The sequence below is a fragment of the Pithys albifrons genome, chromosome 3, assembly GCF_047495875.1.
Source record: "Pithys albifrons albifrons isolate INPA30051 chromosome 3, PitAlb_v1, whole genome shotgun sequence".
NCBI classification, from domain to species: Eukaryota; Metazoa; Chordata; class Aves; order Passeriformes; family Thamnophilidae; genus Pithys; species Pithys albifrons.
Window position 1 is genome coordinate 54,982,554 of NC_092460.1, and position 12,225 is coordinate 54,994,778.

General features: G+C 37.4%; 1 protein-coding gene across 2 annotated transcripts in view; it reads left to right on the top strand.

Annotated features, from left to right (window-relative positions):
• CDK17 (cyclin dependent kinase 17) overlaps window positions 1-12,225 on the top strand; it is a 95,699-nt gene that overhangs the window by 66,358 nt on the left and 17,116 nt on the right. For both annotated transcript variants that reach the window (XM_071552039.1, XM_071552040.1), the window contains one exon: window positions 10,792-10,917. In XM_071552039.1, the coding sequence (XP_071408140.1) occupies window positions 10,792-10,917 (126 nt within the window). The remainder of the gene's footprint in view (window positions 1-10,791; window positions 10,918-12,225) is intronic.

A 12,225-nucleotide genomic window follows, 5' to 3' on the forward strand; every position in this document is an offset into this window, starting at 1 on the left:
TTGCAGTGGTATTTTCTGTTTTCTTTCCCATGGTATTTTTGGTTCCTCTTTACATTGTTTATCTTGTAAGCTAATAAACATGTACTGCCTTTTTTCTTTTGGGACAGTTTTTCCTACTACTGTGTTAGGGACTCTGATGGAAACATACAGAAATCTATGTTTAAAAATCAGGAGGATGTAGTAATAAATGAGGCAGAGATTGCTTTATTGGCTTCTGGTACTGCCCAACACCTGCTACTGAGTCAGCCAACCATCAGACCCTGGATTTGAGCAAGGTTTGTGTTGGAGTTAATGCCGCAAGAGTGGTATCTTGATAGGTGATAATTTAGCCAAACAAACAAAATCAGACATGATCTTTTCATGGGTTTTACTATGATTTTTCATATTCTTCCTTACATTCTCTAAGTTCACTTCTGTACAAGCCCTCTGAGATGCAATAAAATAATAACAAAACAAAATTTAAAAAAAAGAACAAGAATTTTTAAGTGTTTCTTGCATAATCTGTCACAAATTTCCTTTGTAATTAGACGCTTGATGAAAAGAAAGTTAATGTCTCACATTTCAGTTTCATTTCTCCCCTCTCAGATTTTTCAAAACTGGTTTTACCACATATGTGTTTGCTTTGGTTTGGTTTCATTGGTTGTGAATAGAAGCTCCCAGAGTGCCATTTCTGAATACTGAGTATGTGCTGAAAAGTTTGTGCCTTTCCCTCTAAAACTGCTGGGAGATACGAAGTAAATAAAAAAACAGGCTGTGTTTTTTTAAAAAAAATAAGAAAAGAGTAGGTTTTATTCAGCTAGTCATTAGTCCAAGAAGCATATCCATGAAATGAAAAGTCCCGCTAAAAGTATTTTGAAAAAGCAAGTGTTTGGAGTTTGTATTTTTGACTGGTGGCAAAACAGCCTATTTTGTGACTTCAGAAGTACTAATTGTTGCAAATACTACTAAAAAGATACTTAGCACATTTCATAAGTGTTTCAAAAGTAAATGAAAACAAAGATAGCTGCTTATAATTTTGGTTTCTGTAATTTTTAAATTATTGATACTTATTTTATATTTTTGATAGGCCATAGCTACTGCAGATATTGGCAATAACTTTATTCTACAACTGGCAGTAAAGTCCTTGCTTTGTTGGTGATAGTAGGTGTGCTGGGACAATCTAGTCACAAAATAGAGATTAAACCTTAGAATTTCTAATAATAATGTTTCACTGATTACACTTGGCTGCTTCTCTTTTCTGGCACCTCAACATCAAATCTGACAAACTGTGTTTATGTTGGGGAGGAGGCAGAGAAAGCACATGCATTGTCTGTGGTCAGTGGTATTTCTTCTGAGTCTGAAATAGCCTGTGGATTCAATCTCGTGACAAAATACTGGAAAAAAATTATTGATTCATGAATGAATTCCATATTTGGGTCAATTCTGTCCCAAATATAAAAAGCCACTTGATTTAGTGCTCAGAATTGGTCCTTTCTTAAATTGTGTCGCATTTCAATAGACTGGCTCAAAACCAGCATGGATTTATGGTGTGAGAAGTAGCAGTGATCCTTTGTAGGTGGAATTCAAGATTTTATTTTCATTATTGCTGCTAACAGAAGAAAAGATGACCCTTTCCTCAAATTTAACAGAATGGCAATGGTAACTGATCAATTGTGACTTACTGTTTTCAGTGAAATAATGACAACAACATTTAAGTATAAAGAAAAAATACGGTATTCAGATATTAATCACTCTGCTGAGGGCAGGAAAAAAAATGCGCTTCACGCATCCAATGACATTACAGCTAAACCTGTCTGTTGCATAGGGGAATGATGATGGGTTTATACGCATATGAGGAAAACCAGTGTAGATAACTCATCCTGGCTGTTAAAATAGTTTTTCTGGTTACAGTAATCGAGGCCTATTTATAAAGATGTTAAAATAACATGCTGCAAGGATAAGCTGTACGTTTCTTTTGATGTGTGTGTATACTGGTGCTTTGCTTCAAGACTTTAGAGGTCTACAGAGCTGTAACCAAGCAACACAGTTCTTAACAAATATGTTCTGTGATTCAAGGTTGGGTTTTTTTCTATTTACTTTCACCTCTAGCAGTCTTGTTGTATGTCATAATTTTGTAGAGAATCCAGTTGGCCTCAACTGTGCTGTCGTTTGACAAAAATGCACTGTAATTTGATAAGGCAACTTTCAGAAAAAACTCCACATGCAATATTTGATGCTAAAGTATTGCAATAAGTACATCCTTATAAGGCTGTGTATTAGAATGTTTAAATTCTCACTGGTGTAAGCAAATGTCCTAAAATTAATTTGTTTGCTTTATGTATCATGAAGTAGCACATAATACACATTTTTAGTTAAAACAAGCAAGGAAAGAATAGAGAGGAAAAGTTTGATGTTCGGGTTTTTGTACAGTAAGCATGTCACAGAGTTGAACTGCTTTGCTTAGAGGGTTATATGATGCAGCACTGTAGATGTCATTAAGCATTCTCCAGTGAACAAAAGCCCTGTGACTTGCTACTGAACGGCGTGTGGTTGCTGCTGACACATCTCGCTGGTCCTCACTGAAACTGGTGAGACGGCTGATTCAGACCGATGCTCACACAAGAGAGCATTTTCATTTGACCCACAGTGTATTGTTTGCGCTGTCACACTGATGTCTGTATACTTAGAAGAATAAGTTTTTTTCTTTGTGAGGCTGTAACAAAATTTTACAGATTATATTTAGCAATATTAACTCTTAAACTAAAATTTAAGGGAGAGGTGGGCAGCAAGTTGTCTGCTGCCTTATAGTAAGTGATGACTGATCTGGAAATGTAACTTATCAATGAACTGAAGAGCCAAAGCAATAAGGATTGGTACATAATGATGTTGCTTGGCAATACGGGTTGTCATCCACTGGCAGAGACAGCTTCCTTATCCTCCTGGCTACTAAACTCGTATCAGTGGGTAATTACTCACTCTGTTTCGAAGGGGTGGTTATCTGACAGGTGAGTGTCTTACATCACCTTAGAGCCCTTTCTCCTCCAAAACCATCTGGCCATAGACAATGAAATACTGGGTTTGGAGGTACTCACTCAGCTGTTAAGTTTGCTAATTGAGACATTCAAGTAAGTCAATTGTGGCTGATGTTACCATGCCTTTCCCTTCCAGTTTTTCTGACAAGTCGTTCAGTACTATAGAATTGCCTTTCTTTTTTTTTTATTTTTCTTTTTTTTTTATCCTACTTCACTGGCAGAGACAGGAATCTTTCTTCTCTTGCTGCAGTTGCAGTTGTGAGTTCAGTGGCATTTGTACCCCAGTAGATTTAAGAGAGACTTACTATTGCAGCAAGGAAGAAGTAATCTGCAAAGTGACACATTTGTGAACAGATAAAAATTAAAATAACCTCAGGTTTTCTGCTTTTTCTAGTGTTGTAAAAACTAGGCTCAGGAAGACCTCAAAGAATCCTTCCCTGAGGCAATTTTCTGGTTATGTATTTTATTTTTGATTAGTTTTTCTGTTTTGTGAATCATATTAGTGTTTATTTTGGAAATGTGCTATATAAGTCAAAGACGTAATGAACCCTATTGGCTCAAGTTGTCAGAAGACAGACTAAAGAGTGTGAATGTTTCAAATTACTTCTTTTTATAGCAGTTTTAACATGTAGAGTTCAGACATCCTTTATACTGAGGTAGAATCATCTTTCACTTCAGTGAAATGTAGTGAAGGGAGTAGCACATCTTGGCAAAAAAAAATAGTCAAGGAAATCCAGAAGTTTTTCATTATAATATCTTATTTAAAGTGAGAAAAGTTAACAGTGTTCTTTTCACAAATAAAAATAGGTTTATCCTGTGGGAAAATGTGCTTTTTTAACAGGGTTTAAGATAAGTGAAAATTGATCTCTTGATCTCAAATGAGACTTTCTGAAAAGTCACACTGTGACACTAAAGAATATTATATGAGTCATGTCATAAAACTATGAAGAGGAATAGTTGGTAAGTTTGTATTCTGGAGAACAGGAGATGAGAAGAGGGATAGGTAGAAAAGGAAAAGTTTGACGTCAGGTTTGAAAAGCAGAATGTGATAACAAAATTCTAGTACGTAACTTTTGTGAATGGTTTACTATGGATGGCAAGTCAAGAAACTGTTATTTGCGTGAGTACTTTAGACTGTCCAAAGAGGACCATAAGTAATGAAATAAAATAATGTTAGGAGTTTTTTTTTTACTCTAAAAGTATGTGTGAAAAGCAGGCTAAATTTGTGGGAGGGGGTGTTGGTTTTTGGTTTGTTTTTAATTTAGAAGACATGTTTGTTTTCTTTATAATGTTAAATTCCGCAGCTCATGGGACTTGTGGGGTTTAAGTTGAAATACCTGCCTCCTTTTCTTGTGCCCAAGTGTAAGTAGTCAGTGATAGACAGAACATGCACATCAAGTTACAGCAGCACAGTTGGATTCTAGCCAGGTGAAAGAAAAGGCTTGAGAATGTGTAGCTCTTCTCAGAGCATTTGCTGTAGCGGCATTAGAAATAGATGGTAAAGATAAGCACGAGTAAGAGTAGTTATCTCCACAGAAAACAAAGTGATGTTGGTGTCACAAGTGCTTGCATGTTTGTCTGCCATCAGGCAGAGTAGGACAAATGTGATTCTCATTTCAGACAAATTATAAAAATAGATTGCATTTCTCTGCCAGTAATACCAGTAGTAAAGCAAAACTGAGAATAAGCATTGCATATGAGGATAGAAAATGTGTTTTTAAGTTGTAGAAGGAGTGGGAAAATGCCACAAGCATTCTGGTTTCCCTAGCAAATCAAACGATGCCTGAATATGTTCTCCAGAGTATAGTCTGGAACTGGATCAAAAAATAGCTCATTAAGTAACATGCAGTTAACCGTAGGCATTTGGGCATTTACAGTACCACATTTATTAAACACTGATATATTTTGTTGTAAGTTGACCCTTAAGATAACTATAAAAGAATTAACTAGAAAATGCTATGAATTAGCAAAAGCTTTTTCATAAATGTAAGGCGTCATTTTGAAAAATATATCTCAAGCAACATGCAAGAAAGTAATATTTTAACTTTTTAAAGGTTAGTTTGTTTTCCCTGACATGCTTTGTTGTCACTAAAAGCTAAGGTTCTGCATTCCAGTAAACTTTTGCTTCTTTAGAGTTAGAAAAGAATGTACCCACATTTCCTCTGCATAGTTGAGGGTCTGTGTACACCATTAACGCACCCGTTATGTTTACGAAAGGATATATAAAATAACATGGGGAATTGCTCTATTTTACTAACTTTAAAAATTAAAAATTTAGAATATTTATATAGGTATGCAAAATTAGTGTTAAAAATGGACATGTAACTCTGTAGTGTTGACAGTTTCAAAATCTTAAGTATCTAAAGTTAAGAAGCATAGGAAAATTCAGCCCAGACATTAATTTTTCATGCTTCCTTATTACTTCTTTAAACAGCATTGTGGCAAGATCATCTAATGACCTGCATTTTAAACTGCCTGCTAGTAGTTTCCACTATAAAAGCTTTCTTGGTTTTAGTTTGGTTTATTTTCTTCTTTTTAAAAAATGCTAACAGATAAGTGCATTCAGTTGGTCCTTGAAATCAGTGTGGATAAAGTCCTCTGTCCAGAAAGTCTCTTTTTCATTGTTTAACGGAATTCCACAGAGATTTAAAGAGAATTAGAAATTCTTACAAGTCATTGTTTCCTACTGTTGCTGGCACTCCAGCCTGGTGAAGCACCAAAAAAGCAGCAAGCTGTGGGGTTTGCAAGGGCAGGTTTTGCTGCTGGCACAGCACAGGATTGCAGTGGGATGGCTGCCCAAGCAGTGGGAGGGAGCAGAGGTGCAGATTTGCATCCAATGTGCAGCTCCGGGCTTCATAAGCCAAGGCCAACCTCTCCATAAAGGCTGTTCAGCACCCCTGGGCTCCGCAGCCAACCCAAACTGACCAAAGGGTTTCCATGTGGCATGGTCCTTGGCAATGGAAGCTGGGAATAGGAGGGAGGAAGGGGGGACATTTGCAGCTATGGCATTTGTCTTCCACTTTGCAAGCCACTGCTGTGCATGCTGAGGCCCAGCTTTCTGGGAAGCAGATGGACACCTGTATGCTGGTGGGAGGCTGTGAGTCAGTGCCTTTTTCCACACTGCTTAGGGACACACAGCTTTTGCTTCCCTGATGAGCTGTCATTACCTACACCCACAAGCTCCTCACCATCCTTCTGTTCTCTGAATGGGAGCAGGGAGTGAGTGCCCTCCCAGTGCAAGCTTGAATGTTCACCAGGGGTAGCTCACAGTGGGGCTTGTGCTGCCATCAAATGACCAGGTTGCCCAAGTGTCAGCAGCCTGCCTGGTCTTGAACACTTAGGGCTCAAAATCAGTACGTGTGTGGTTGGATTCTTGCTCTTCTTTCAACATTATCTCAGTTAAATTAACTGGGTTTTTCAACTGTGTCAGACTGATGTGATTTCAGTTTCCAGTTGTTCTATTTAGCCGCTAGGAAACGTTGTGCTTATTTCTGTCATGCACATCTAATGAATTCCCTTTCATGTTACTGTAGAGCATTTAATTATAATTGCTTGCTTTTCCCAAGAGGTGGTTGCTTCAATTATTGCAAACACTGGGAGGAATTGAGGTGGTACAGGCAAACAAGACACAGTAATTTCCATTTTTCAGATATTTGGGGTTGTAGTCTAAAGTACTTTCTTTAATTTTGTCTATTTCAGGCAGTTAGGTAAAGGATAATTGTAATACAAAGAAGACTTCTTATATATGACTCTGTGGTCGTTCGGATATTGGTGTCATAAAAGGTTTCTGGCTGTGGCTGGTAGGTAACAATTCTAATATATGGTTTTTAAAAAAGAAGTTCAGACTTGGTTGACATTTCAACACAGCCAAATATGCGTGAGTGTTGCAAGTAAAGTAGTATTGAAAATCGTTAGGAGGAAAAAATCTGGGAAGTACCTGCTGCAGTTTCCATGAAATTGTTATGGATATGTCACAGAAAAGAAACCTTTCTTCAGCTCAAAGGAGTTAAGGAGAAAAAATAGTGTTTTGATTTTATTTACAACATGAGAAAAATTTAGGCTTCCAGCACTCAATACTCTTTTTTTCGAAGGGAAAAATAATTGGACTGCTTACACTTCTCCAGTATACTACAAGTGTAAGTAGAGAAATTTTATTAAAATCATGTATTGCAATTCTGAAAAAAAATTCCTTTTTCCCTCACTTTGCGGTGTGTTTGGTTTTTTTTTTTAAAGACAGACATTGCAGGGGCTGGGGATGAGGGTGGTGGTTGTGTGGTTAAAGTAAGTAGTCTGTTGTTTGTGGGGGTTTTACCCAAATCGGAATAGATTTTGGCCTTTGCAGTAGTCAGTATTTACATTCAGACAGTATTACCTGCTGTGGAGCACCAAATAAAAGTTTAAGCTTAAGCTCAGTTCAGAACTGAGAGTGTCACATGGATCTCTGAAGTAGGTCATGGGGGCTTTTGCAATTACCTGTTGCAAAAATGGCATAGGCAGAGGTTTTGGGAATGAAGGAATGGGAATTATGGAATAGGTTTACAAATACCTCCGATTGTAGTATTTTCTGGTACCTTAAATATTGTTCTCTCCAGGTCTTTTTTTATGGTAGCTGGGCTTAAAAGTGATGCATTCTTAGCACCTGTAAAGAATCTTAGACTTGTTTTGTTACCCTTCCTCTCCATCTGAAAAGTCATGTGTTGTTTACTGATGGCAGGTGCTGTGCATAGTTACTGGCACAGTTTTCAGTTGGCTGTCACAGCTTAAAGGTTACCTTTGCTTACTTCTTCCTGTATACCCATCAACTCTCTATGCTTGGAAATGCTTCCTGGAGGCTGTGGAGCTGGGTTTGAAGCACCGCTTTGGCTGCACCAAGGATTAGTGCAGTGAGAGGAGAGAACATGCTCTTGGAAAGCTTTGGGGTACAATCAACTCTATTTCATGAGGCCTTTGAGTTGTGGTCCATGATTTCAGTATCCCTATAAGCATTCTCTGTTAAAATCCCTGTAAACAAACTGTTTAAATACATATTGTCACTCAGACACTATGGGACAGTGACAAGAGAACACTACAGCAGGTTTCTGTGCCAGAAGAGGTAATAGGTAAGAGTAGGAGAAAGCTATTTTGCCACAGGGGATATAGGATAATGTTGATACCTACTCTCTTCAGGGAGTTTTGTTGAAAAACTCACCTCAGCGCTCTTTTCTTCTGCTGTCTTGGTATTTGTCAAGTTGTTCTTGAGTCCTCAGAAAACCAAGATATTGGCCCAGTGGTGATCTGGGATTACAGTAGGAATGTGGAGTAGAGACTGATGCTGGTTCTTTTCCTACCATCCCTGTCTTGTTCCAGCAATTTTATGGTTTTGCTCTGCAGTGAGGTGTCAGAGCTGCTTGCTTTAAGTCAACATGGTACGCCTTCCTTTGTGCTTAACTGTTTTGAAGAGCTACTAGAATTTTCTGAAAAATGCAGTAAATTCTAGGGTGAAATTATGTATTTTTCATGATCTGAAGCCCTCCTTAGTAGGAGAGAGACATTTCTCTTTTCAGGTGACTCTTCAGCTTCGCTGAATTTTAGTTGCCTATTACAAAAATGGCATTAGCAGAGCCTGGCAGAAAGAAAGAAAATACTGTAGTGGAAAATACAAAATACCAGTTTTCTGCAGGGAATACTTCTAGCTCTTGTTACAGTTCGCTAGTTCCAGCACTCTTCCGAAAACCACACAGCAAGTTTTACAATTGCCAGTGTTCTGAAAACTTTGATATACCTAAGCTGAAAATGAGTTAATAAACTTAAACTAGAAGCTACCAAAGCTGAGCCATACTTCTTGTTTTTTTTAATTTCAAAATGTTGGTCAAAGCCGTAATTCTATAAACAGCACTGTTATATTTAAAGTAAATTAAAGTATTCTGTACCAAATGAGAAATAGATACTGATTTCTTTAAATTGTGCAAAGAAGCTGGTGTTGGGCAGCAGTGCAGAAGCTGACAGACTTTGTGCACTGTACCTAAGGAGGTATGAGAAGTGAAAGGAAAAAAAGAGGATCAGCTGCCAGAAGATGGAACTTTGCTGGCATCTCTAAAAATTTCTGCCTGTATCCAGTGGCCATAGTGAATAGCATGTGTAAATCATCCAGAGGGTATATATTAGCACTTCAGTCTTACCTGAGAATCAACTAACTGCCAAATTATATAGGTTTTTTTCAAACTATATACCTTTAATTGATTTTTTTTTTTTGCTTAGCTTTTGCTCCAGGTAGGTGCACAGGTCATGCATATACATGGTTGAAATACGCTGTCATCACTGAAAGCTTAGCAAGGTTCTTCTCCAAGATCTCAAGTCTTGAACAGTCTGATGATCCAGTTCTTTGTCAGCCTAAGCCAATTTGGCTGCTGGCTTCGCAGGCTTGCCCTGCTGTGCCTCTCCTGCCCTGTGTTCAGGCTGTGAGCTTGTGTGACCTTACACTGAACCTGTTTGGAGCTGGCAGGAAGCTTTTGCTCTTCGCCTGAGATAGTTTCTCGATGATTTAGCATGCTGAAATAGTTCAAAGCTGCTGCAAAGACATGAGTAAAAGCACATGGTCAAGCCTGAGGGGAACTGAACTGAGATGTAGCTGCCAATGTTTAGGTTGGCGCTCAGGATGCCCATCTGGAGGTGAGAGGTAAGATAGAACAGGGTAACTTCCAGAACACCTTACTGCCCTGAGGTCAGTGCTGATTAAATCTGAGCTCCACCTGAAATCTGCAGTTCATCTCATGTGCTGGAGGAAAGCATAAAAGCAGTGGTGGTTCCAGAAATGCCATCTTAATTTCAGGGTAGAATTTCTGAGAGTGGATTGTATACTTGTGATGTTGAGCATGATTTTCTTTACTTGGATAAACTACCTTCACCAGTAAACAATTCCTGCTGGTTTGGGAATTACTTCCTGCTTTTTCTGAGTCTGGATATGCTGCCTTCTTAACTCTGTGATGGTGACTGGCCATTTTAAGACAATATTTGATATTTTGTTTTCTGGCATGTTGGAAATTAAAGCCAAACTACAAATAAAAACAGTAAGAATGTGCAGTCACCTAAAGAAATCTTCCCCTGCCTCCCATTTGCTGAATGGTGAAGTGATTTTGTTTCCCTCTTGTTTTAGAAATAATACATGTTGTTGTTGAAAAAATTTACTGGTGAAAACCAGAACCTGATTCAGGGAAAATAATGGCATTTTCATTTTCTACAGATCCTATATTAAAGAGTTTTAAAATAGAAAAAAATGTAATAATACTTGTAATATTTGGTTCTAATAATGAAGTGATTCTGTTTTATAAGACTGGAAAAACTGGAGTGAAGGTATAACTTTCAGTAGTGAAGAGAAAGAGAGGGTGATACATTTTGAATCGTGGAGATCTCTTGTTATTCAAATGTAATTGCTATATGAAAAGAAATGTATTTACAAGTCTGTGACTTCTCAGTCTCTGGTATTCAAGGTATGTGTAAGTATCCAAGTAAACTCAATACATTTATCCACAATGTAATTAACTGTATTTTAATATTTCATTCCTTCTGTTAGAGTAATGAGTTTGCACAGTGTTTTTTAACCTGTTACCTAAGCAAGTTGAACTATTGTTAGAAGAGAATATGTTCTTAAAGCAATTTCTGTGAGATTACTTTTCGTTGTATAAATATTTCAGTTTTAAATAGTAACAATGGAAAAACAGTAACACTACAAGTGTTAAAAGATGTTTTTTAGAAAATGCTGAATTGTTTTTGACCCTTCTTTTTTCAACATTCTTTGCTGCAGGATTTGAACAAGCGCTTGTCCCTGCCCGCCGACATCAGGATACCCGATGTCTATCTTGAAAAGTTGCAGATTAACAGCCCACCCTTTGATCAGCCAATGAGTCGACGTTCTCGTAGAGCATCACTAGTAAGTGTATTGCATCTGCCATTCTAAACCAGCCCTTCAGGTCTTCAGAATCCACTTAAAGCACATGCTTGTATTCCATGAGTATGTTTCAGCTTCATTTGTAACTTGGCTTTTATGTCCTGAACATCAGCATGCACATGTCAAATTCCAAGCAAGAACTTCACCCTTTCTTTGATTTTTCTCCTGCAAACTCTGTCCTGTCATTTCTCATGGGAGGTCTTGGACCCATGGAAATCAGTGGCTAAACTCAACTCCCGGAGTATGTAGTTAAACCGTTTTGCTTTTTAGAGCAGGGGTGATCTGTTTGAGCAAATAGGCCACACAGTCTTAGGTCAAGGCTGGGGCCCTCACGTGACTTAGTAGGAAGGCCCTAAAGCAGCACAGTATGAAGGCAGGTCCTCCTCATTGTTCTTTCTGTATTTGATAACAATTTTCTTAGAATCGCTGTTGAGATGATAGTGGGTGTTTTAGGTTTGTGTTGTTATTGTTGTTTTAAAGCACCTGTGATTTCCTAAAGAAACAAATGAATAAATTCATATATGCCTTTTTAGACTATTGGGTTACTTTAAAAAATAAGTTTTTTCCTTGGAGGTGGCAGAATGAGTATTCCTATATTGTAATTTGAGTATAAGTCCTAGAAATATTGGATACTTGTGCATATAAAATATGTACATGCCTGAAACAATAAAAACCCACCATTATTGCATTATTTTTATAAAAATTTCTACATTTCACTTATAATTTGATCTGTCAGTTTTCTTAATGTTAATTGAGGTTTCAAAGAGTTGTTAAACTATTACTGACTTCCTGAGCAAATTCTTTGGTGAGAAATTCTTCACAGAGAAAAACTGAATAGGTTTATGATATGCACATTGCCATTTTCGTGATTTAATGGCTTATTGCTGAAAAATACTTATAAAAGTATGTGTAGTGAAATAGTCTTATTAACTGTTAAAATATCTTTATTCATAATGAATAATATCTATAACAAAGCAGTGGTTGAGATTTACCATGTATTTTTGCCCTAAAAAACATACAATTTAGTGTACTAGACTAATAAAACTCAATTTGCTTGTCACCTTTTACAAGAAAAATATTGGAAGAAAAAAAGATTGGAGTAGTAGCTCTGGAAGTAGTAATAAATAGCAAGCTTAAATATTTTTGCCAAAATTTTGTAGCCCATTCAACCCCTTTGTTACTAATGCGACATTGAACTGAGGATCAGACTTCCCCAAAACCTCTCTTCAGATGCTGGCAAAATACCTTTTCAGTAGAACCTTTTCAGTGAAATCCACTATTTGGGGGCTA